This window comes from Takifugu flavidus, chromosome 1 (assembly GCF_003711565.1).
Source record: "Takifugu flavidus isolate HTHZ2018 chromosome 1, ASM371156v2, whole genome shotgun sequence".
Classification (NCBI taxonomy): domain Eukaryota; kingdom Metazoa; phylum Chordata; class Actinopteri; order Tetraodontiformes; family Tetraodontidae; genus Takifugu; species Takifugu flavidus.
The window spans coordinates 8,063,526-8,088,445 of NC_079520.1; the positions used below are offsets into that span (position 1 = coordinate 8,063,526).

A 24,920-nucleotide genomic window follows, 5' to 3' on the forward strand; every position below is an offset into this window, starting at 1 on the left:
TCATTTTGCAAAGCTAAACTAGGCAACTAGTTTTATTTATATAACGTATGTACTGTAGCTCCCGTTTGACATATCGGTTAAGACAAACACTTAGTTAAAAGCACTTTTTATTTATTAAGAAATCATGTTATGAAAATAATAAAGACTAACCGGATCAGACAAAAGTTTCACATGTCAACAGAACTTGTGGCGCCAGAATAACTGTCTTCCTGTGCTCGGCGTACTTTGTCTCACCTCCATTTTGTAAAAATGTCTGTGCCGCGTTTGTCTTTTCGGTGAGCACACGTTAGAATACCTTTAGAATATTTTGTGTTTGTCGGGGAAGATTCACATCCGTGTGGTTTTCCAGGTTAGGTTACCTGTCGCCTCCTTCTCCCAGTAATAATTTACACAAACCTGTACATACTTACAACAGACTGGAGCCTGTTTATGAAAGGATGTTTACATAAAAACAAAAGCAACACTAGGATGGGTTTTACAACGTGACGAGGATGTGCGAGGATGCATATTTGACACAACTTCTAACTTTCATTCAACCTCTCAGTCGAGTCGAGAATATCCATCACCAACGGCTACTTTTTACACTATTTTCTATCTATGGAACAAACATTCAACGCAATAAACAAGAGTGACGGACGTTAAAAGTATGGAGTGGTGGGTCTGAGGGCTGCTGTTGGGATCAAGTAAAACAACGCACGGTGCATTAAGAGCAGGAGTAGCTGTATCTAACCCTCCATCTGCATATTCCTCACCTCCACATTGTCCACTAACTTTAGAAAACAAAGCAAAACAGGAGCTGTTGCAGGAAGTGTCTGTAAAAAACACTTAAAGCTTCATTCATCATTTGGCACATTGCTACTCGAAAGCAATAAGAAAAGTCTTTGTCTTTGACTGAAGGCCGTCATTCAAAGACGTCAAACCTCGTCCACGCTGCTCATGTGTGCATTCTTTTTTCACATAAAACAGCAACTACATGTCAGGTTTTAAAATGAGAAAGGAGCTTTCACCCCCAGACATTATTCTAATGTGTTCCTGACGCTACAAAGTAAAGCGCGGCTGCTGGAATGCTCGGCACAGGACACAAACTGCCCCGTCACCTCTGACGCTTCCCTGTGCTTGCTTCGATATAAAGACACGACCTGAAATGTGGAATTTAAAAGAAGCATCTACTGCAGGCGTGATGATAACATTCACATGTATGTGCTACAAAAATCTGTGAGGGTGAGGATCGAGCGAGTTTAAACCAGGGTTAGAGTGCTAAAGTCGTGTGTGCGTGGCATTCAGGGCATCAGCTGTGTGTTAATGGCACAGTGTCGTGTAAAACCTCGCGCCCACTCTCCAAGCCTGAAGGCTTTACCATACGTACGGAACACGTGTCATGGAAATCAAAGTGCCCTTTAAAAGGAGCTGCTGAGGCAAGAAATCACAGGGTGAAGGTTTCTGGGAATTTCTATGATCATAATTCCACTCGGAGCTCATTTACGTTCAGTCTGGGTCAGAAACCAGCCCCGTATGTGCCCTCCTCATGAAGGGGAGGCTGTCCTGCAGCGTCTTCACATGTTGTAAGCCACATATATGGGGTCCAGCTGATCGGCCAGGAAGCCGTCTCTGAGGTGCATGCGTTGCTTCTCTCCTCTGGAGTTGATGGGGATGACGCCTGGGTCCACCACCACCACCACCCCGACAATCAGGTAGTGCTCCTCCAGGACAACGTTGGTGACCAGAGCCACCAGGTCCAAGGCCTCCTGTTCGGACCCCTCCAGCTCCACAACCACCACCAGGAGGTTGGTCCAAGTGAACACGGCACTAGAGGAGCGAGGGGGAGGCGCGGGGAGCAGAAAAGAGGTGAGCGGCAGGTATATCCGATGGGGGTGTTCAGCTGCAGTAAAGAAACGCTTAAATTCTCACCATTCAGCGATGCTTTTGTGAGAACGGATCACAGATGTTTCAATGTCAATCGGGTGATACCGCATTCCTCTCAGCTCCAGCGTCTCATCAAGAGAGCCGACCACGTAGAGAGCATCATGGCGCTCTGTGACAAAACAAAATCAGTTATTTGCTCACTCATCGAGGGGCCCCAAAACATCTCTGACGTTTAAAAGGCCTCTGACCTCCGCTGGCATCAGTCAGCTCAGTGCGACGCAGGAAGCCCAGGTAGCCAGTCCTCGCCCAGACACTCTGGGTATCGCCGAAGCTGAGCTTCGTGTTGAAGTGGTCGGCGTGCAGCGCCTCCTCTCCGTAAACTGTGTAGTAACCGGTGGCATTGTGAGGACTGCTCACCCAAACCTGGTGAACAAAATGAGAACGTGCAGAAGGATACGTATTTCTAGCCAATGTGATCCAAAAATCTGTACATATTATTTTTTTATAACCTGCAATAAATGTTTATGATTGTTATGGATTCTAACAAGACGATATTGTACAGAAAATGTTAAAAACCCAATAAAACAGAATTACAGGCTACACGAGGTAGACAGCAGAGATTGGGAAATAAAATTGTTTCTGTTTTCATTAAGTTGAAGCACATATGTGAGGGGGAGTCACCTCTCCTAAGTGGGAGTCCCCCAAAGGTCCTTTAGTCTCTGGGTTGGCAATGATGACCTTCACTCCGGGAAGAATCTACAAAAGTCGCTGAGTTAAAGTCGTCTATAAAGAAATCTCTATTTATTCATTCCACACGCGTTTCTGTTACCTTCCCAGACTCCATCAGAGGCAGGCTGTGAGGGGATCCTCTCTCCACCAGACGAACTCTGAAGAAAATAAAAAGTGGAGTTTTACACCAGCCTGTTTGTGCTCTTGCGACGTCAGGCTGCTTTAAACGTGGAGCCTGGTCGCCCCCTGGCGGCGAGACTCGCCAAAACATTTACACATATCAAATATAATTAGAATTACATAATTTCATTAATATATATTTTTTACTTTAAGTAGATCAGATCTTCCTTGATCGCACTTAGATTATGGAACCTGGTCCCAGTCTATGTAAAAGGCTAAATCGGAGAGTGTGTTTGAGGAGTTCAAGTACACATAAAACAAGAAAATGGAAATAAAAAACACACACACACACACATATACACACACACACACATAAATATATATAATATCTCAAATACCTATCATGTCGCAATGCTCTCATGTCCACATAAACAGTAGTGGGGTCTGGTCCAGCTGTGCCCTGCAGAAAAACCAGCAGTCAACAACCTAAACGTATTAAGGAGTGCACGTTGGTGCTGCATGCTGCCTGGAGTGGAGGCAGGAGGTGAAAGCTGATTATGACACTGTTGGCAAAGCGGGGAAAGACAGCGAGAAGCCAACAGCCAGACTACAATAGTTATAACAAAATAAACCCAAAAAGCTGGAGGCACAATTCAGTCACATCAGTTTGTTGACTGTCTCAGAGAAACTGTTTTCATCTAACAAAGCTGCCACATGCGTCCAAATTCTAACTGAAACATTTCCATCAGGATGATTCCAGTTGGCCAATATTGGACCCTGCAGCCCTACGATAAAATATTGTCCCTTAAACCTTTTACCTTTTAATAACCACACCACAAAATATTGAAAAACATATATATAAAGCTGAAAAACAGAAAAATAGCCCATTCTTTTTTGTGAGTTTTGGTCACAATAATTCAGGAGAAAATCCTCCAAAAGTAATGAAATCCCAGCAGATTGCATGCTGCTGAGTCATGGTACGATGTAGTAGCACATCACAATTAAACACACGTATGACAAAGCAAAAGTCGAGCTGCTGAAGCTCACTGGGGGAAACAAGATAACACTGATTTAAGTTTAAGCATGTTATATCATAATCATGCAGCGCGCGCACACACACGCACACACACACGCACGCACACACACACACACGTGAGCAAAAAGAACCCTAACCCCAGTTACCTGCTCAGCCAGTTTCCCTAATCTGTTGGGCTGATGGGACAGAGCAGGACAGATAAATAAAGACACATTTATGCACAATATGTGCACATACACACACACACACACACAGACACACAGACGCACAAAATCACCATGAATAATGATAATTAGACCAAATTTTTCCCTTGAGCAGGTTGATGGCTATATTTATTATTGATTGAATAAATACAATATTGAATGGTGAGATTTAGTTGTGTTTAACATTTAAAGTAATATTCTTAGCAGTCATATGCTTGCTTGACTTCATTGTAGCAGCATGCTAACTTCATAAGTCGACGGGAGTTGAGAAACATTTGCGGTTCCTGCATCATCATTTCTGCTCTGACTTCCTCCCTCGGCTCTCCATCCCTCCTCCTCCTCCGTCTTACCTGCAGACAAATGGCCACGTTCACCCTGCAGCCAAAGGTGGTGCTGACAGCTCGCGGTGAAAGCCCCAAGTCCTTGAAGATCTTTGAGAAGGACTGAGTGAGGGATATGCGAGGCCTCTCCTCTGCTACCACCATGCACGTGCGCACACAGGACAGATTAACGTTTCGCAGCTGGAGGAGGAAAACGATCTGTCAGTGTGGTTGTTCATGTGAAAACATTTGCTGGTGGCTGAAATGAAGATTTAAAGAAACAAACGCACCCTCAATGCCTCCGTCTGAGCTCCCAGGCCCTTGGTGCACATCTCCATCACTGAGTAGGAGCAGAAGGTGACCCGGACTTTGTACTGGCTAACTGCTGCGAGCCACAGGGATGCATTACTCTCAAGTTCCAGCGGGGGCACCAGGATGGACTGGTGGCCTGAGTACACACTGAAGTATAGATCAAAGAGGTTATATCAGGGCTGGAGTAAAACATACAGTGAAAAACCAATCAATTCTGTATTAATGCGTTAAGAGTTTTACCTGCACAGGCACCAGAGGGCGAAGCCCAGGCCACAGTATGGGTCCAGACAGAGGGCAATCTGGCGGGAGGGGTAGAGCTCACACTGGAGTTTTATGGAGCGACACAAGGCACTGGTGGCAGCATGAGACATCTAGAAGAGATGACACAACATACAATGATTATCTGACAATGTACTCTGAATTTCCGTGGGTCTGTGGCATGATTCATGTATGCCTGTATGCCACAGGTGAACAATCAAACTGACTAGTAGGGCTGCTGTTGCTACCAGAGTGAATTCACCCAGTGGTGTAATATTTAAGTTATTTCATCAGTGTTGTCTTCAACATACTTTGACCCCAGCTAGGATTCCTGTTGTGGACACACTGAAGTCGAGGTAAGCTAACATCTCTGGGGTCGGGGGTTTGTATATTTGAGGACTCTTCTTCCTGGGGAGGTCATCTAGAGGACGGCCAGAGGAGAAGATGTTATAGGGCAGCCCTATTTAACAGCCCTAAAATTTCCTTTATCTCGATAAAGAACAAAACAGAGTCAGGTTTGAGTGCCTAACTGACCTGTGTCCAGCACTGTGGGCCAGCTCTTGATGTCCACAGCAGCAGCAGCCTCTTTGGATTTCAACAGCTTCATTATTCCTTGTGTGGTCAATATACACACTGACTTACTGACCTGGAACACACAGCATTACTACACATTACACCACTTCGACGCACAATCGAATTTGCATTAACAATAGTTATTTCAGTACTGTGACTGCGTCACGAGAGTCACCTCAACAATCATCTTGACTGTGGGTAAAGTAGTTGCCAGGTTCTGGGGATGTGGAGGCCTGACAGTGACTGGAACACAGCCAGCAAACAAGCAGCCATAGAAAGTGGCGATCAAGTCGATTCCTGCACATAAACACGCAACATTATCATCACAGTTTCATCTGGCCTGTGAAGGTGTGATGAAACTAACAGACAGGGTGAACACGTAGCTGTGTCAGAAAAATAAAAGGAAGAGAGGCTTCATGGCAACATCAACGTTTACCTGGCGGGTAGACGAGAGCCACGTGATCTCCTGTGTTGAGGCGTCCCATCAGTGCAGCAGCCACACGCTCTGCACGCTTGTGCAGCTGCAGACAGGAGGCTGTGCTCGCCACTGTACCCTGAAGAGAGCAGCAAACAAGACCCACTCAACCCTCATCATCCTAATTAAGTCGGCCTTAACATCTCTTGTTAAATGAAGCAGGGTATCAAATTAGCCATTTCAGCCACCTCCTGAAATAATAAGCAATACCTTAGCATTAAGAACAACAAATAGAGGATGATCTGGAGTGGCCTGTGCTCTCCACTGCAGCACGTCTTGTATATACAGGAACTAAAGGGTAGAAAAACACATGTTTTATTATCACCAAGTTGGAATAAAGATGCAGCAATGTCACAAACGTGGCGATTGTGATTCAGTCCACAGACAGGGTTGACAGGACGACAGAGGGAGGTGATGGGTGGGTGAAATGAGAAAACGTTTGACTCCACATGCCTGGTCGTTGTCCTCTAGCTGAGCCACATCTCTTCCACAGGCCTGTGCTATCCTCTTGCCTGCCACCAGGTTGCCCACTATCATAGAAGCGGGCCCAACTTCTGTCCAGTACAACCACAATCATTCATGACACCACACACAAGAGTGAAATTAGAATTTATACTAGCAGGAATTATTAAACAACAATGACAAATGGATTCATATTTATGAACAACAGCAGATTGTCCACACAATCCTGACTGGCACATCTACCTGGCTGTTTTTGTCTTGGCTTGGGCAGGTTGGTCACACATGTGTGTGGACACATAAGGACATTGCAGGGGTGCAAAGCACCTTCCAGGAAGCGCTGTTTGGTCTCAGATATATGAATGCCTCCCAGGGGAGCCTTTGGAAGTGTGTTAGCAGGAACCAGAGCCAGACAGTACACACCGACCTGGTGGATGCTGTCTATGGCCTGATAATGTCATGAGGAGCGCATGCAAAAAACAGAAGAAATGTGGACATCAGCAAAGGCCAGAAAGAATTGTTTAAATATTACAGTCAGCGCAAAGCTGAAAGCTACAATAAGCCGGTATCCGACCATAACCATTGAAGGAAAACTAGGGTAAGCTGGAGCAGATAGAGGACCTGAAGGACACGACTCATCCACTGGAAGCTGTCTTCCTCAGAGGCATCTGGCCTCTGCTCCGCCACAACCACGATCCTCTCATCATGCAACACGGAAACAGAAAACACAGCTATCCTGAAAAAGAAAACACAACATTAGCTCATAACCGCAGGTGCTCCAGCCTGGTAGAGAACATGCTTGATACTCAGACACGACAATGTGTCCAGGGTTCGTCTTCATTTACCTTCCCCTGTATACAAACTTCATGGGCTCCACTGCCAGCGCCGTGGCCACGACATCATCAGCGTTGTGTCGCCGCCCACTGACCACCATCAAGCCATCCATCTTCCCAACGACAAACACGAGGCTGTCCTGGTGAGGCACACAAAGCAGTCTGAACATCCCGGAAGTGGCTCACTGAACCAACATGGTAACATACTGTTCATCAGTATTTTGTGTGAGTAAATAAGGAACACAATTGTTTGGAATTAGAGTATATCAAGTAAAATAATTAGAAAGTGACACCTGATATCAAAAATAATGTTCTCAGTGTTTCAGGATAGTACAATCTGGATTGTGCCTTCAAATCACCACATGAATGAGTTCAAACTTACTGGTCCCACAAAACCCAAGAGTGAGGTCCTGGTGAAAGGTCTGTCGCTGATGGGAACTCCAGAACTCAACAACGGGACAGTCTGCAACAACATGAACATTTGCACACTTAAACCCTTTAAATTTACACATCTTCTTTAAAGAAAAAAAATTACGTTTAACCTTATTATTTATAAAAAATAGCTGTTTATGTAATTAAATGTTCAAGAGACTAAGTGATTAGTCTGCTGACACAACCAGTCAGTTAGTGTGTAGAATTAAAGGACCAGGCTGAATGGATGATACCAAATATCTACTCAAGAATTTTAGAAATTATATTAAAAAAATATAGCAAAATAGTTTCCTTGGTAAAAAAAAAGAAAGACAATAACCTCAAAGATGTTCTTTGTCATGCCAGGAAGGCCGAAGTAAGCTACGCCAGTGCTCGCCGAGCTCACACATATCTCGCCAACCTCGTCTGTCTGACAGAGATACGGTGTCCCCTCCACCTTCACCACACAAACCACAGCTAGAAAACACACATCACACCATATTAAAAACAAAATGTCATCTAAACGTATAGAAAGAGTCATGGAGAAAGGGTTAATCGTCAAGTTGGATTAAGAAGTTATTCACGGTATTGGTCCCTATCATTAAACATGCTTTTGAACATAGCTCAAAGTGGTGTCATGTCCATTTATAGGTGGTTACATAACAAAAATCAAACGCTGATACGGTGTACCGTACCTCCAGGCATGACTTGACCCACATCCTGCACTGTGAGGACAGAGAGCTTCTCCTCTGTGTCCACACGGATTACACTGTGGCTCAACCCGCTCATGGACAGCACCGCCTTCCCTGGAGGAGGAACATCCATTTCTGGAGGTCTGCAGGACAAATGTGCTTCAGCAACACTTTATCCAGACAGCTTAGCACAGGACAGGCGCCCATTTGTAAGCGTATTTACACCCACAACGTCAGGCGAGGGAGCCTTTTGATGAAGGGGCAGTGACTCTTTTACTGCCATTAAATGTGGCACAATTATGGTGTGTTGAATAATTTCTCTATTTTCAGTCTGTCACAATAAGAACTCTCAATGATCAAAGACCCGAAATAAGTGGTGAAATAAAAAAGTGGATTGTTTTTCTTTCCACAAGGTGCAGTGATAGACTATTACCTCCGGATGGCGACAGTCATAGCTTCTGAAGAACTGGCACATGGACAGATCACCTCAGGTCGCAGCCCACGTGCCTGAAACACGTTGAGGAAAGCATCGCAGGATGATATCGACCCTGCACACACACGTGCGCGCGCGCACACACACACACACACACACACAAAATAAAAGACAAGAAAACAAATCAATGATAATCTCTTGTGGCTTTAGGGTATTTTTTCACTCTGTCATTAGATGACAATCAGCAGGGCCACTCACATGGATTAGCTCCGTCGGCTACGATGAGCATGCGTAATGAGCCAAGGCTGATGTCTCTCTGGTCTCGCTGGGCCAGGAGAGACCAGTGCATGTCCCTCGACTTTACCACCGCCACCCGTGCTACATAAAGGACATGAAAGCAGAGACCAGCTCAGATCCAGATTCTAAGTACCCACTCAAAAGCATCAGGTGACTCAGAAATGGTTATGAAATCCACCTGGTTAATAGAGCAAAGCGTTTTTGAAGCAATATCGATACAAGCAGCTGCCCTCCTCAACTATGTTAAAGACGTATGTGCGTCTTTGTGAAAACAACACGTTTTAATAAACAGCAGCAGCTAACAGAGTACCAGAGAAAGATGCCAGTTTTAGAATATATTAAGACCCACCTTTGTACATGTGAACCTTCTGTATCCAGGAGAGGGGGTTGACCTTCATCAGAGAGTAAGGAATGCTGACCACATGCATCCGATTCATGACACTCTGACATCAGAACACAGGACACATGCCAGGAGTGGTTTAGTGCACAGATGAAACTCTCTGTCTGTCCACTACTACCTCACTTGATTCATTTGAATTGTTAGCATTGGGGCAGACAGTAAAGACAAGAAAGGCTTGGAAAACTAACCTCACTTCTATGTTGTATTATTAAATGAATGCATCAGTTTACTCACAGTAAGAACGCCATGCCATAATCCAGCTTCTCTCTTGAAGTCCAGGACATTGGTTATGCTCTCACCTTCAAATCCACAAGCAGATTTCAACAGGATTAGAAGATAATTCTCTGGCATTGTTAACCAAAACCATTCCACCAATTTTTACTCCGTCTTTGCCATCATTAATGTTGGTGGTCTTTTTTGTCTTTTCCTCTACTCCCCTATTTAAAGGGTAAGATGTGTAGAAGTGATGAAGGGGTGTGTGTGTGAGAGGTGTGTGTCCTCACCTTCTGTGTAGCCACAGGCCTGTGTGAGAGTATGACAGTGTGTCAGCATGGCTGAGTGGGACACCGTAACCCCCATAGTGCTTCCTTCCTTGCTGGTTTTGTACTGGGTGTGGAAAGACACAGTAAAGCATTTTAATATTATTTCAAAACTATAAGCCACTTGGCAATATGGTGCCCACTAGTCAGCCACAACCTTAAAACTAAACATTGGCCCGGTCTGTCTCAGGTCACCAAAAATCTGTTCTAATCTGTCAGGAAATGAACGGAGGCCTCTAAGGATGCCCTGTTTGCACTGGGTTATTGGAAGCAGATCTTTCAGGTGGGGTAGGGATCATCTGGGTTGGGTCTTTTGGGGCCATCGTTGCGTTGCTTAAATTCTGTGATTAGTATTTTTACCAAGTGAATTTCTTTGCTGATTCCACTGCTAAAGAATTATTTGAAGGTGTTCTGGGTGGGAAGTGTGGATCAATTCACAAAGGTGTAAATGCTAAGGCAATTCTTTATTTGTCATCATCGTTATTCAATTCTCTTGTGGTTTTTACATTGTGGCTGACTGAGATAATGAATGGAAGATAAAATGCAATCATAGATGTATGATGAAACTGAACTACCTCTATGTAGGCTATGTCATTGCTGGCATCCCGGATCGGAGGATGCCAGTCTTTTGGAGGCTTGACAACGTGTTTTCCATCTGTCACAAACCACAGCAATCGTGGCCAGCCTGCAGAAACAGACTCTTGAAATCATTTCCAAACCAATAAAATTATATGTACATAGAGCCAAAACAAAGAACATTCTGTACCTTTAAATGTGGCTACCTCCCCTGTTTGTGCTTTTGGCAAGCCTTTCTGACAAGCGTCAGTAGTCAGGGCCAATGTGACGCCGCAGCTGCCCAACAGAAAGCCAATCTGTTGACTTCCTGCATCCTGGGGACCAAAGACATGGAGAAGTTCATGAATGCTTTGGAAAAAAGAAGCTCTGAGTCAAAGTGGGAATTGCAAGAGAGGAAGAGAGAAAAATCAACAGCAATCTGCCTCAAAGTAACAGCAGGTTAGGCGACAGAATGACAGCCACCCGCTAAAAAAAACTCGACTGCAGAGCATCAAAGCTCAACCAGAGCCAGAATGAAGCCCTGTGTTTTGACATGAACACACTCACACTTGATTGGCTGTGTAAATTAGCTTAGCGCGGGTCTCATGCAGAGAAGACCATACTGTGCAGAAGATCCAAAATAAAAAAGGATGGCAGTCAAAAAAGAGGTAGAAAAGGGCATAAACAAGGAGATGGGTTGAAAAAAATGATTAAATAAGGTTAACTTGAGAAAACATTTGGACTAGCATCCCACATCACTGCACTTAACCTTCATAGTTACAGCATCTTCTTATTCATAAAAACATAAATTAAAGGCATTAATAGTCAGAATAGGGATGAGTGTGGCTCCGTTTGAGCGGGTGGGTATGTAGGAAGGCGCAATTCCTTTATTAAAGCCTTTGGTAATATTGCTGCAGTAGGAATCATGTAAGAATTAGAGTTAACTTCAGTAAAAGAAATCTGACACGTACAAACATTAGTCTAATGAAACCATAACAGTCAGTATCACTCATCTACAAATGTCCAACAGGGGACACTACTGCTCTTTCCTGTTTTTGTATGAATTAAAAATGCCAGTGCACAGGGTGAGTAGATTTTTTATTACCTTTCTGGTCAAGGGGACTTCAATCGGTACAGGTACCAACTCTGCCAGGAGGCAGCCGTAGAAAGCCACCATGAACATCACCGGGTCGTTGTTTGGAAAAACAAGTGCAACCTGCAGACGAGAGAGAGATGAGATGTGTCACAGTTCATTTATGACAAGTGAAGTGCACCGTGTGCACAGAGCATCATGCTTTAAACCTGAAAGATAGCTTGTGCCTTAGCAGTACTGAGGTGGAAATTTATGGAAATGGCAAACTGAGCAATGAAAGGTGGGCTTTCTATAAGGAAACAACCAGCTTAATGTTTCAGAAAAAGAACGCATTGCTGAATGGAATGCCCAACTGTCCTTTATGTGTCATGTGTGTCTATCCTTCCTCCTGATGCTTTCATGCACTAGAAATCCAAAACCTGAACCGAAAAATCTAAACACGGTGTCACTAAAATGAGGCTAGCCTAGATCTTGTCAACGGTGTTTGCAACAAGTTACAGTGCATTTTGCTTCTCGGACGACTTACTCGGTCTCCAGGCACGAGCAAAGGCTCATTTCTGGTGCTCAGCTTGTTAAGAAGAGTGTAGGCCAGTTTCTGACTGCGAGTCCACAGTTTACCTACACAATTTAACATACATTTTTATAGATGTGGCAACATACAATAAAATATAATGAAAAAAAGAGAGACATAGGACACCATAATTGGCGTCATTATTGATTGTTTCATTGAAAAATTTGGTCAGTCTTCGGCAGCGCTAAGCTGTGCCTACCGTAGGTGAGAGTGTAAACAGGTTTGCCAGCATTGTCAAGTGCTGTCAGACATGGGCTCTTGGGCTGAGTGGTACCCCACCGCTGTAGGGCAGCTGGCAAGGAAGGGGGCCACTTGCTAACCATGAGGTTCTCTCCATCGAGGGGGGTCATCTGCGGGCCTTCTGGCTTTGGCTGGTTTGGATCAGGCTCCTGGACTGAACAGATGAGAGAACTGCGGTCAGCATTTGGGTGACTAGTGCACCCAGCCGGGGAGGGGGGGCGGAAGCTAAAGGAGTAACATCGAGCTGTGTTCCGTCTTTATCTGCCACTACCTTAAACTTCCACTTCCATGCTAACTGAATTGAGTCAATGGTAGAGATTTGCATCTTTATACTCCACATACTTTTACTCCTATGGTTTAATTTGATGTTATGGTCACATTCCACCCGTGAAAGAATTCAGAGGAGTTTAACTGCTCCTGCCAAATACTACTCTTATGAACAGTCCATCATCATTAGAAATACCTGCTGCTGGATTAAAATATCTGTCCTTTCTCAATGTTTATTCAGCCTGGCAGCGTACCACCCAAAACCCACAAAAAGCTGTTTGGAATGGAGGAAATGGTTGGACAGGGCTGGTCCACTGTGTTTCTTTGGGTTCCTGTACAGATTGTTGACTGACCACTCCCTTAACACACCTGGTGGTCTCACCTCACAGCAGAGACAAAATAACATCTACTCATCCAAAAATGACTCTTGGTTGTTCATTTATGAGGTGTGGTGAGGGCGCGGGGAAAAAAGAAAACTGATCAGCGAACAATTTGGAATGTAAAAAAGCTACAGAGCAGACACAGCTGGCTGAGTCCAAACAGCACTGACACCTGCATCAAATGCAGCTTTTAAGATTGTACCATGGGAAGAGACACTTTCCCCATGATTTACTGATTCAGGCCAACTCACCGTCCAAGAGCTCCTCAAAGTCGTCGACAAAGAACTCTCGTAACGGCGGCCGTTTTGGCCTCTTCAGAGTATTGAGCAGCTGCTGGATTTTGGAGGAGACGCGACTGTTGACTGCAACACCTGCACAATCAGATTGGAGGACATGAAGAGGTGATGAATGGAAAGATATAGACAGATATAGATACAGGGGGACGTACGAAGGGATACAGAAAGGTGTATTGGAGATAGAGTGAGAGATCAAGTTAATAAAGAGATGTAAGTGAGACAGGTAAGACGTGTGGACAGACACAAGACAGCCATCCATCACTCAACATGACAACACAACAGAGATACAACAGTCCTTAAGAGTCATCTGGAGGTTGTAGTAAAAACCTTTGTAAAATATTCAGTAAACTAGGACCCGTCTTTTCTGCTGTTGCCTAGCAACAAAAATGCACTCAATGTGTAGATATTGGCCGTGCAGCAACGTTGAAAATGTATTTATAAATGTGTCATTATAGACTACCGTAATAATAATGGCTGTTTTCCACATGGAAGCTCATAGTTTAGAGTTTTTGAACAAAATAATTAAAGCATAATTAAAGACAAATGAAGAACATGAAGAGGGGAAGTGACCAACTCCAGTCCCCTCATGTTTTGTCATCGGTGCAGGCGACTGAATTCATTGTATACGTTTGTATTTTTTTTAAATAAGAATTCCAACTTAGTTTGGGAGGTGGTCTATGACAGACATTCCAGACATCCATGGGAGAGGAAAGCCACAGCTGCACAGAACTCGCCTGCTCTCTATCACTATAATAAGCTCAGCTCAGACAGATGCTGCCTGCTTGTGCAGGGACACGTGTAGTGGCAGTAGATGTGTGGGGGGGTCAGTGCTGTGCATGATGGGCCAATTAAAAAGCCCTAGGCACAAGGGACACCATCTGAGGACCCTGAACCAAACCTACCCAAGGGCCTTATTTAAGATAAGAATGGACCTGGACCCACCTATAATTATATCTATAATTTACACATTTCTTCCCGTATAAAGTGGCTGTAGGATTTATCGTAACATAAATAAGCTTCTCTTGAAAATAGATGGCCATCAAGCTCAGGCAGGCCTCATTTTACATTACTTTACTGTTCATAAATCCCAAAAACAAACAAAAGAATCACGTTTGAAAAGAAAGAAAAGGCTTCATAGTAAGCAAAAATTATGACTAAGAAATGTTAAAACAGAAAACATTGTGCTTGTTTGAGACTACCCCCGTTTTTGTCACTATGGGTCAATAATGACTTAATTTCCAACATCATAAAAAAATCTTCTCAGCTCAAATGATTAATTTTTATTTTTTTTTGTATTGTCCGGGTTTGTTTTTATCCAAAACAGAGTACAGCAAAGGGTAACTTGCTGTTTTATTTTGTTACCAAACACTGTTAGGTGTAAAAAGAACACATTCTTTTAAAGATTATAGTGTAGAGAATATTCAAGATAGCACAAAGATCATAAATCTCATGTTACCCTCTGGAAGAAGGTGCCTCACACACATTAGTTTTAGGGCTTACGCTTTAAGGCAGGTCGATATTAGCATGAAAATATAAATGTTAAGGCCTCTGCAACACAAGTTATGCAACAAACACGTGCAGAATTAGATATTTAAGACTAAATTCAATAAAGCTTTGCATACAATGTATTTTTGGTCAGCGCATTACTTGGAAGAATGCAACAATTGACTTTGATGGCTCAGACGGAAACAGGAACACACATAGAAGCACACCAAGTGCAAATTAAGATGGCTGCCACATATCAGAGGAAGTGTAATAAATACCATCAATTAAACTGAGGGATCCTTCACTTCCCCACACACAGCCTGGAGGAGAGACACATCAGAACATCAATCAAACAGCCCTTTGTGTGTGTCTGTGTGTGTATTTCTCCAAATGTGGTTCTGGCTTTATCATTAAATTTCAGGGTGAATCTTAAATTTCAGCGTGAGGCAGGAAATCAGTTAAAAAGCTAAAAGTACTCTTGCAAAGAGTTAAGACCCCACAAAAATACTTGTGCGAACATGCCAGCAGTAGTCAGACACAGGCCAGAGTAAACAGCCACGTGGCTGTTCTTTCACCATGACAAGTACAGGTAACCTAATTTTTGCCCTATTTTAATGAGCTGTGCAGCAAAACCCACAGACAGCCTCAAGCTCGAAAAATATAGAAAGCCAAAGAGCAAATGGATAAAAGTCTGATTCCTGGCTAAGAAAATATATATTTGAAACCAGGTGTGAAGCGTTAGCAGACAGAAGCAGTGGAAAACAGAGATACATGATACAGATGGAATGAGAGGAAAATAGAAGCTCTGTTCCAGTTAGTTTGGCTGCCAGCTTATAAAAGATACCGGAAATGAATTCAAAGTAACGCTTGATGCTGAATGAAGATGAAAAAGTGAGAAGTGCTCCCAAAATGACCAGTTGACCCTGAAAGTTCAGATTTTTGTTTCCACTCTGACAACAAGTTACCTTTTTTTGTTGAATCTATGTATGAATGCATTTATGCATTTTTAGGAGCATCAAAGGTGCAGCGAGTGCTTTCTCTAACTTTATCTGCGTGTTCGTGGAAACCTTGGAGACTCGCACAGTCAGGGTCAGTCAGCAGCTTGCTGCAGTCTGACTGACAGACTGACTGAAGCGCTGACAGACGGACAGGCAGCAGGAGAGAGGGGAAAGGGAGGTTACGGCGTGTTTCATGTGTGTTTGTGTGATAGCAGGAAACTCACCATCTGCGGTCTCCATGACACTGGTGTGGTGGTTGTAGCCCCGGGAAACGGCTCGCACCGAGGCCACCTGGGGCCGCTCTGTGTGACGCGAGGAGCGTTCCGACAGCCCCGTCACATCGGGGGGCGTTGAGTGGTTATCTGCAGTGAGCGGGGTGTTGGGAGTTAAAAGGTCGCCTGTCAGGCGCAGTCTGAGCTCAGCTTACTAAATAAAAACTACTTGTTCCTACTTTTGGAAACAGATCCAACGGTTGAGTAGTTTTTGTGGCTGTTAATTGCTGTGTTTACACATCATGGCACCCACTCAACTCCCTTTAACTTTATTTGCTCTGGGTTTTAAGAGGCAACAGGTACTCATATTTTGTGGTGGGAAAGGATTTTACATTTTCCTTTTGTCATTACTTGGCGTGACAATGAATGTTTTCTACAGAAGGATTTCCTCCCATGTGAACTGTATCCACACCAAACCAGTTGTTTGCCTTCCATGCTGAGGACATTAAATCACACTACATTTATTAGCTATTTGTCAAACTTGAATGAACTGACTAAAATTGTGTTTTACTAATGCTGTCTGATGAAAATGACAGATGCTCCTGGTGAGTGAACAAAACCGCAGTGGCATTAGTCTAAATATGGAAAATATGATAGATTGGCTTAAAAGTCCATATCTTTTTCTGAAGTGAATGACTGATGGATTTCTGGTGACCAGTAGTAGCACATGATTTTAAAAAAAAGCAAAGTTATTTACAGCTCCAGTCGTGACCACTCACTGAATTTGCTTTATGACAGCAACCTCGAGACAATCTGGATAGAAAGTAGACAGCTCAGTCCTAATAGGATACTGCTCTGACAGCATGCTGCAGCACATGAACATACACACCATCTCATTTATACTGCAGCCGTGAAATGAACAAATCCCCTGAATCTAATTAACTGTACTGTGCCACTTGCTTATGATTAATGCAGAAGGAGCAGATCTGACAGAGTCAAGTGGCTGTGAACTTTTTCATATGACTGGATTGTCCTGAGACAGCAGGCAAGGCGACTAATTAGCAAGAGGTGAATTTAAATTCTTCCTGATCTCTGCGTTGTCTGTGTTGTCTGGATTGTCCACACATGAACCAAGGTGTTTGACGTGCTGACAATAGGACGCTTCTGCTGACGTGTGAGCAAAGCCCCACTAATACGAGAACATGCAGACAAAATAACCCAAACAAAACGTTACATGAGGCGGCTCCTTTGGATTACTGACCGAGCTGGGTGTGTGCCATCAGGTCTGCCAGCGCGGTAGCGGCGGCGTTGGCATTCAGAGCTGCGTGTGCAGTGGTGTTTGGGAAAGACCTCCCTCCCGGGTGGGACGAGGTGGATGACGCGGACGATGAGGTTGACGAACCCTGGATGACACGATTAAACCAGTGCTCGATGGCTGGGTGGCTGTGGCCCTGGTAGGGCGTGGAGGTGGCCAGGCGTCCCTGTCGGCGCAGCGAGCCTTCGTCTTCTGACGCTGAAGAGGTGTCTGTGTTTGACAGGTCAGGACATGGCGACATCACAACGGTGGACAAAGAAATGGAGCCGTCCACACTGTCACCACGAAACAGCATTATGATTTTAAATGTCTCATGGCTTCACTGTGGCTCTAAAAGTCATATTCATGTTGATGTCATGATGTCTTCAAATCAAATGTAACCAGAACTCCCACAAACATGCTGGTGAGCACACACTCCAGTTGGTATTAACCGCAACAGTAAAAGAATCCGGGCCTGCTAAATGTTCAGCATGTCAATATGCACCCGTCAGCTATTCTGACAGCACGCAGAGTAGCTTATAGTATCACAGTTCACTCTGAAAAAGCCATAAAGACCACCTCACTTCTCCAGTTAAAACTGCAATGTCTGAGCTCTTAATCCAGTTACTCGGTCAAACACTGTCTGCCCTCTTTACCCACGATCCCCAACATCTCCCAACTCCGACACACTGAAGAAAAAACCAAAGCAGTGTTTACGACCCTGGCCAGGGTGGGACTTTCAGTCATGAAAACCCCCTTTTGCTCACCGTACTTTGCTGTCTGCCAAAATGTACAGCACAAAAGTGTCTCTATGGATCATGAAAATATCAGCGCAGAAGAATTTGCAAGCTGCAGTGAAATGGCAAGTGAACTGGCCCACACAGTGCAAGCTGTTAGAAAAGCTGGTGAAAGGTCTGAAACCATGTTAAAAATCTGATTAAGCAGCTGTTATGCAACTCATGTGGGAAGCTGTGCCTGGGAACGCAATGTTGAAAACGGAGTCCAGTATTGTTACAAAGAATGGATACATTCAATGTGCATTTCTTTCTCACAGCAAATGTGTGGCGGCAGCATCTTTGATCACTGGACAAAACACCACTCTACATGCCAGCACTTATGGGAATATATTTAAAATGTGAGCACCAAACTAGCCTGTTTTTGCACATAATAAACTCTCACCTGGCGGGGTGCATGCCTCCACAGAAGACTGGACTAACACTGATCTCCTCTTGGAGGGCATTGGCATCTTCCTCTCTTTGTACTTTGCCAAAGCTGCTTGCACAGCCTCTGTGTGTAAATCTGAGAGAGCGCACAGACACAGGTTAGCATGAATTATGAACACAAAAAGGACTCGGTATGCATATACACAAGATTACCAGATCGGAATCGCTCATCCCGGGTGTTACCTGCCCGGGACTTGTTGTGTTTGGCACCTGGGAGAAGAGCTTGGGAGGAGGCTTGGATCCTGTTGTCAATTTGCAGAGAAGGATCTACCCCTGCAAAAAATGACCCCATAATTTACAGTATTTTACTGACTATATGTCGGAAAAATATTATTATTCTATGCAGAAGGTGCTACGGTGTTAAGAAACACCACTGTTACACAACCAGATCAAGCATCCCAAAGCTTAATGATAATCCCTTACTTAGACTGATTTCTTCTAATACTGTAGCTTGTAGTTGAGAAAGTGTTCACTTTAATTAATCTGGGCTTTTAAAGCTTCACAACTACTTCACATAGAAAGAAAACACAAAATACACAAAAGGTGATTAAGCAAAATAAATGTCAAGAAGACAACGTCTGCTAACTGGAGCCTTCCAAGCATCAAGCTGCCTACTCTCTATGGGTTCTACATTGCGATATAGCTTTTAGTTTATGCAGTTTTCATTGGAGTTTAACGCAACAAGTTCATAGTAGAGGAGGAAAACAAAACTACCGTCTTAATAAAGGCCATGGATCACAATCTATTGGAAGTCTAAACAGCTCTCTGCAATTTTAGCTGACCGCATTCAGCCTTGACAAATTAGAAAGCTGGTCAGCCATCCAGTCATCAGCCCGTTTGGCTTTAAAGCAGCAGCTTAGTTGGGATCGCTGGTGCTCCACAGTCAGCAAATCTCAGACAGCAGCATATACGGCGCTATAGTGCTGAGCCACACGTACACAAACTTACCATTAACATGTTTCAGATGCTACATTAAATCCTTCAGCACACCGAAGGACATGCATGTAATCACAAGCACGCGCATCATCCTCTCGGCATGCAGCAATAGGTTAGTATATAGCGTGGCGTTCTGTAAATCACTTTGTCATACAGCAGCCCCACCGCAGCTCCCGAAAGACACAGAGGTCTATAAAACAAGACGGAGCCAGTTGCTGGGCAGAACAACATTTACAGACACATAAGACTAAGCCAATCAGAGGTGTGCACTTGTTGTTATTGGTGAGCTGTGAGCACCTGTCTAATACCAGTATATTAATGGTGATGAAACAAAAAAGAAAAAGTTTGCCAATTAAGTTCATGATGGCGTGACACGAGGACAAAGAGACGGGAAAAAGGCTGAAAAATGCTAAAAATGCAGACACAGCACATACAAACTTAAACTAACTACTATAAACCCACCCATTACTTTACTTCTGAAGCAAATGATCTAAGATAAACAGCACAAGTCACATCTTCAGTGGAAATGGCTGAATGATTCGCCTACACCAAATCTCCAGCTTCCACTGAGGCTTGTTGATGGCGGGCCAAACCAAAGGCTGGCGTGTCACCCGGGCCGAGTAGAGCAGCATGAAGCATACAGCCAGCGACTTCTCCCTGGGGTTTACCACAAACCAACCCGACTTTCAGTCTGCCCAAGGCTGCTGGGACTGACTGCACCAGTCAGACTAAAAATAACCCAATTCATATATAAATGCACACATTCAACATAGAGAACAGCCATAGATGGGTAATAGATAGAGTAACCTCAAGCAGGCAAACTTATAGTTCCCTGTTTCTCGTAAAAACACATGACCACATTACAACTGGAGCATAGTGTCAATATGAGCACAATCCAATCCAATAAAACCTGCCTTCTACCAACTGAAACTTTGTATTATCGTCACAGCTGTTTCTGTCTTGTTATTCTGACTCTTGCAAGGACACAATGCTAACTGCACAGTGCTAGTGCAAGGCTAACGCCAGAGCAACCAGAGCAAAGATGAAATGTGCTCTGGAGAATAAATTCCCTGCAGGCACATGTGTCTTACCTTCTATCTGTGGGAGGTACGGCGCCAACAGTTTGCTTCTCTTCTTCTCATAGCCCTTCTGAGTGATGTCTCCTAACCAGACAGAGACAGAGTAATACAGAACAGACAGAGGGAGAAGAGAGGGAGCAGAGAGATGAGTCATTAGCTTAGCTGTGCACTGGCGGTGGTATAAATCGGGGTGTGTGCGCGCCTGTGTGTGTGTGTGTGTGTGTGTGTGTGTGTGTGTGCATGTTTAAATCACACTGCCAGGCTGGTTAACCTGGTACCACAGGGCCTAGAAGAGGCGTGCAACATGACCAGCTCACCCACTGGATGTATCCCTCTTACACAGGAAGTGAAAAGGTTCCGTCTGAATACCTGAATGGCATTTTTTTTTAAAGGAATAAACTAAACAATACTTTATTTTCTGGCTTGCCTGCCTGGCACATTTTCCCCATGAGCACTTTTACCAGAAGTAAAAATAATGCCAAAGCAGCATGAAGGGAATCCACCTCACTTGTCTCACCACACATAATTAAAAGGCAGCGGGTTAAATAAGATCGAGCTGCATGTGATTATAAAAGCCTTATTTGAAGGAAAGTATTGCCGGGACTGGAATGTAACCGCGGTGAACAAAGAGAGGGAAGGGGGGGTGAAGGTAGCGGAAGAAACGGTGTGGTCTTGGGCAATTATTTAAGTTGTCCTGAGGGCCATCACCTACAGTAGACTCTGCCAACTGTTACTGTAACTAATAAGTTTAATTATATGTCCACCAGTGATTTATGATATCAGCGTCAGAGGCAAAAGCAAACACGGAACTTTTCATCTGTTGGAGATTATAAAAAATACATGTATTAGTTCTACTTGTTCTCAAATTATTTACAGTTATGTTACAGTTACCAACAGTTTATATGGTATGTAGGCCAGGGGCTCGCTGCCACTGGAAGTTTTACTCAGGTCCCTGAACAAACTATTAGACCACTGTGATATACATACATAGCCTCAATACTCTGATGATGAATGTATAAACCAGAGAAGAGTAGCTATAGGTGTAAAATCAGAGAGATGGTGGTCAACAACGCAGTAATATGCATATGAGTTTAACTCATCATGTGTTTATCGGACAACAGAGAATACTACGTCACGTTAAATCCGTTTTGATACAACGTAAAGAACTCAAAGATACACGGTGTAAAATCTATTATGACTTTGCTTGTCTACATCTTTTTTGTTGCCATATCTTTGCTCGCTGGGGCCCTTGAACACAACAGAGAGCTAGTGTGAAGGCAGGTGTTGCTGGTCACACTGGCTGTCCTGGCTGCTCGCTGTTTCTGAGTCACCGCTAACAAGTGAATGGAGACACTGTCAAGAGTCCAGGAGCGCCCAAGGCTGGCAACAATGCGGCGCTGTCCACTGGTCACACCGGCTGACCCCACACTGGCTCTTTGTGGTTGTGATTGTTTCTGTGTGTACGACGGTGTGAGTCTGCATCGATGCCGGTGTGTCCGGGCGTGCACACCGCAGCAGCTGACCGACTTGACGGCCACACAATAGAGAGCCATTCTTTGGGTTGGCCCGGTATTCTGCACCTCAGCGTTCCTGACTGATCCATCTGGGAAGCTAATCCTTTGATCTTTAAAACAAACAGATATGCCCAAAACCATAGCGGAGTGACTCCAGCATTCCACTGTAAATAATGACCCCATGTGGATCACTGCAGTTCCTGTCCCCGGTTTCTGTTAGCAGACATATCTGTGCATGTGGTTCACAAATATTTGCATTGTTGTGTATTCACACCGGCTTCTGTTTGAGCTGCGGGTGCCGTGGCAACATGATGCATGCTGCCAGGAGAGCATAAGGTGAGAGAGGGAGTGGGATCGTGTGTCAGAAATGTGATGAAAGGGTGGATGGATTTAACACCTATTCTGGATGACATCATCACAAGTGAGACGGCAGAAAAGGTCTCACCCGACTCCACTCAGAGGAGACTCGGCTGTGTAATTGAGCCATAAACAGGGAAAAGGCATTTCTATAAACAAGCTCCTGTAAATAAAAACTGAGACAATTGGGACCAACACTGAAGCTCTGGATGGAATGCTGGGGGGGGGGGGGGGGGGCGGGTGATGGTCAGAGAAATCAGCCGCAGGAATTCTAACTGGAGGAAATGTCCCCGCCCGGATTAGATCTGGCATTGATAAACTTGTCCTCGCTGTCCTCCATTTGTCCTCCAGGAAAACTCTTCTGACGCATTTACCTGGGACATTTGTGGAAGTAGTTATAAACACTCCTCTCAACCCAGCACCAATTCAAATGCTATCTTGCCGGACGCGGACACTGACAGAGACAGCCTGCAGTCCTCTGCTCTTTAATATTGACGTTTAATAGACTGATATTATGGTATTATTACTGGTATTGAGTCAACCTGTTCTACCAATGAGGCCCATTTATGAATTATCTGTCCAGACAGTGCCGGTTAATCACGGCAGAAACGCTGAAACTCACTCTTTCACAAGCCAGCAAAAACATATGTTATGGCCTGACGATGAAGCTCCGATGAAGATGGTGAACTTGGCTTTAGTTAAAGTTCAAGCCAAGAGGAATTCCCAAAGTAAAATCCTTAATTTATTTCGATGACAATCCTTACAGACAAAGCTCGCAGCCTTGTAGTTGAACCATACGTGCCACGTGGCCGGCCTTTCTTCCTGGAGACACCGGCCACAGACATGGCCCCACCCACCCTCAATGTCAGTTCTTGCGCCAGGATGACCTACAAAGTGCCAACACTGCTGCCAAGCCAGGAATCGGCTCTCTGCCCTTCAGCTTTTCCTCTCGAGGCTTGCACAATTTGGCAAACAAAAGCAGATGTGATTTAGCATTATCTCTTGAGCGTATAAATGCATCTGTGGATTTAGCTTTACATCATAGCTGGACAGGCAGTGAAATGATGGTTTGTGTATTCTGGGAGCACAAGGTTTATTTAAGGACCAGACGAGATCTATTTCAAGTGAACTTGTCAAACTCCTTGATTAAATAAACCTACAGTGTGCACAGCGTTTGCCTCGTTTTCATCCAAGAAACCCAAAATCCATCCCCTGTCAAACTCGTGCAAAAACAAAGGTGAATAAAAGGCACAAAGAGGCACACGCGGAGGGAGAACAGATCCAGCTTTGACCACATTTATCACTTAATAGCCTGTCTTCATGACAAAGCAATTCAGCGAGGTCTAAAAAATGTTAATATATAGTGTGCAATGACCACAGACAACCTCTGTTAAACAGTTTCAAGACACACACACGGAATAACTCACATGCAGAAGAAAGCAGAGCAGCAGTCTTTAGCAGAGAGAGGCAGATGGAGAGGAAGAGGAGAGGCCAGTGACAGAATACAGGCAGGCAGGTCAGTGAAGGCTAACATGCTAACACCAAGTCTGTCATAAGATGGGTCATTTAGCATCCTTTGTTTCTCTTCTCCTAAGAGCAAGAGAATGAGCAGACCCATCTCCTTCATTCTCCCATCCAAGCTCTCCCCTCCCTCTAGTCCTCTCGCACACCCCACACTCAAGACCCCCTCTCTTTATTTGACTGGTCCTGGCACCCCCCCTCCTTCTCCCTCTATCTCATGCTCTCCATCCCTCTCTCCTCCCAGCTCAGGTCTCTGCACAAAGCCATACTATGCCACTGGATTAGGGCGTCAAAACAGACCCCTGCCCCCACTTTACCGCATACCAGCCTCACACGCAAACTGTACAAGAAGAACTATTGAAGAGCTGCTGATAACGTGCGCTAACATCCATAAACAGGTTTGGTTACACAGTGCAGACCTGTTTTCTACTGTCTAAGACTTATTAGCCATACAAACAACAGTAGATTATAAAGAACACATGCACTTGGGTGATTTTCAACAGTAATCTCAATTTACAAAACAAAAAGCATTTTGTTCCGAATATTAAAGAGAGAGAGGAGCTACTCTGGATTAAAATAGATTTTTTTATTGTGAAGTGAAACTCTTTGTCGTGGGTTTAGACTGGCTGCAGATGGGGTGCCGAGTCCCAGCAGATTTATCAACCGAATATATGTGCACATTAGTATTTGAGTTTAGAAATATCAGTCCTAACCACCCAGTGGCAATAGGTTTTAATGAATGTATGCATATAATTAGGCTTAGTAATTACTTGCAGAGTAGATAAATGAGCAAACCCCCATACATAGAGAGACAAATGTCAACTTAGACTGAATAAATTCTGTTACGGTAACTAAAACTCACAATTAAAATAACATGGAAAAACTAAAACCAAATAGTTAACTAAAGCTATGGATTATTCTACTTACTTAGTCAAAACATCACACA

General features: G+C 44.1%; 1 protein-coding gene across 8 annotated transcripts in view; it reads right to left on the reverse strand.

The window, feature by feature from the left end:
• Window positions 1-90: 90 nt before the first annotated feature.
• Window positions 91-24,920, reverse strand: part of dip2a (disco-interacting protein 2 homolog A) — a 49,233-nt gene continuing 24,403 nt past the window's right edge. The window contains exons 1-40 of one of the 8 annotated variants that reach the window (XM_057027643.1): window positions 23,881-24,102; window positions 20,595-20,666; window positions 18,721-18,840; window positions 18,524-18,643; window positions 17,312-17,575; window positions 16,063-16,200; window positions 15,119-15,160; window positions 13,311-13,430; window positions 12,372-12,566; window positions 12,128-12,219; window positions 11,614-11,724; window positions 10,720-10,843; window positions 10,529-10,638; window positions 9,918-10,020; window positions 9,649-9,713; window positions 9,364-9,457; window positions 8,976-9,095; window positions 8,718-8,832; window positions 8,288-8,427; window positions 7,933-8,069; window positions 7,564-7,644; window positions 7,194-7,321; window positions 6,970-7,084; window positions 6,595-6,796; window positions 6,343-6,443; window positions 6,100-6,180; window positions 5,851-5,968; window positions 5,590-5,711; window positions 5,376-5,487; window positions 5,153-5,262; window positions 4,824-4,954; window positions 4,562-4,730; window positions 4,302-4,472; window positions 3,895-3,924; window positions 3,111-3,172; window positions 2,693-2,750; window positions 2,545-2,619; window positions 2,112-2,286; window positions 1,909-2,032; window positions 91-1,806 (exon numbers count right to left, since the gene is read on the reverse strand). In XM_057027643.1, the coding sequence (XP_056883623.1) occupies window positions 1,554-1,806; window positions 1,909-2,032; window positions 2,112-2,286; window positions 2,545-2,619; window positions 2,693-2,750; window positions 3,111-3,172; window positions 3,895-3,924; window positions 4,302-4,472; window positions 4,562-4,730; window positions 4,824-4,954; window positions 5,153-5,262; window positions 5,376-5,487; window positions 5,590-5,711; window positions 5,851-5,968; window positions 6,100-6,180; window positions 6,343-6,443; window positions 6,595-6,796; window positions 6,970-7,084; window positions 7,194-7,321; window positions 7,564-7,644; window positions 7,933-8,069; window positions 8,288-8,427; window positions 8,718-8,832; window positions 8,976-9,095; window positions 9,364-9,457; window positions 9,649-9,713; window positions 9,918-10,020; window positions 10,529-10,638; window positions 10,720-10,843; window positions 11,614-11,724; window positions 12,128-12,219; window positions 12,372-12,566; window positions 13,311-13,430; window positions 15,119-15,160; window positions 16,063-16,200; window positions 17,312-17,575; window positions 18,524-18,590 (4,455 nt within the window). In that variant the 5' untranslated portion in view covers window positions 18,591-18,643; window positions 18,721-18,840; window positions 20,595-20,666; window positions 23,881-24,102 and the 3' untranslated portion in view covers window positions 91-1,553. Of the gene's footprint in view, window positions 1,807-1,908; window positions 2,033-2,111; window positions 2,287-2,544; window positions 2,620-2,692; window positions 2,751-3,110; window positions 3,173-3,894; window positions 3,925-4,301; window positions 4,473-4,561; window positions 4,731-4,823; window positions 4,955-5,152; window positions 5,263-5,375; window positions 5,488-5,589; window positions 5,712-5,850; window positions 5,969-6,099; window positions 6,181-6,342; window positions 6,444-6,594; window positions 6,797-6,969; window positions 7,085-7,193; window positions 7,322-7,563; window positions 7,645-7,932; window positions 8,070-8,287; window positions 8,428-8,717; window positions 8,833-8,975; window positions 9,096-9,363; window positions 9,458-9,648; window positions 9,714-9,917; window positions 10,021-10,528; window positions 10,639-10,719; window positions 10,844-11,613; window positions 11,725-12,127; window positions 12,220-12,371; window positions 12,567-13,310; window positions 13,431-15,118; window positions 15,161-16,062; window positions 16,201-17,311; window positions 17,576-18,523; window positions 18,644-18,720; window positions 18,841-20,594; window positions 20,667-23,880; window positions 24,103-24,920 lie in introns of those variants that run through there. The other 7 variants (XM_057027609.1, XM_057027592.1, XM_057027583.1 and 4 more) reach the window with 7 other exon arrangements.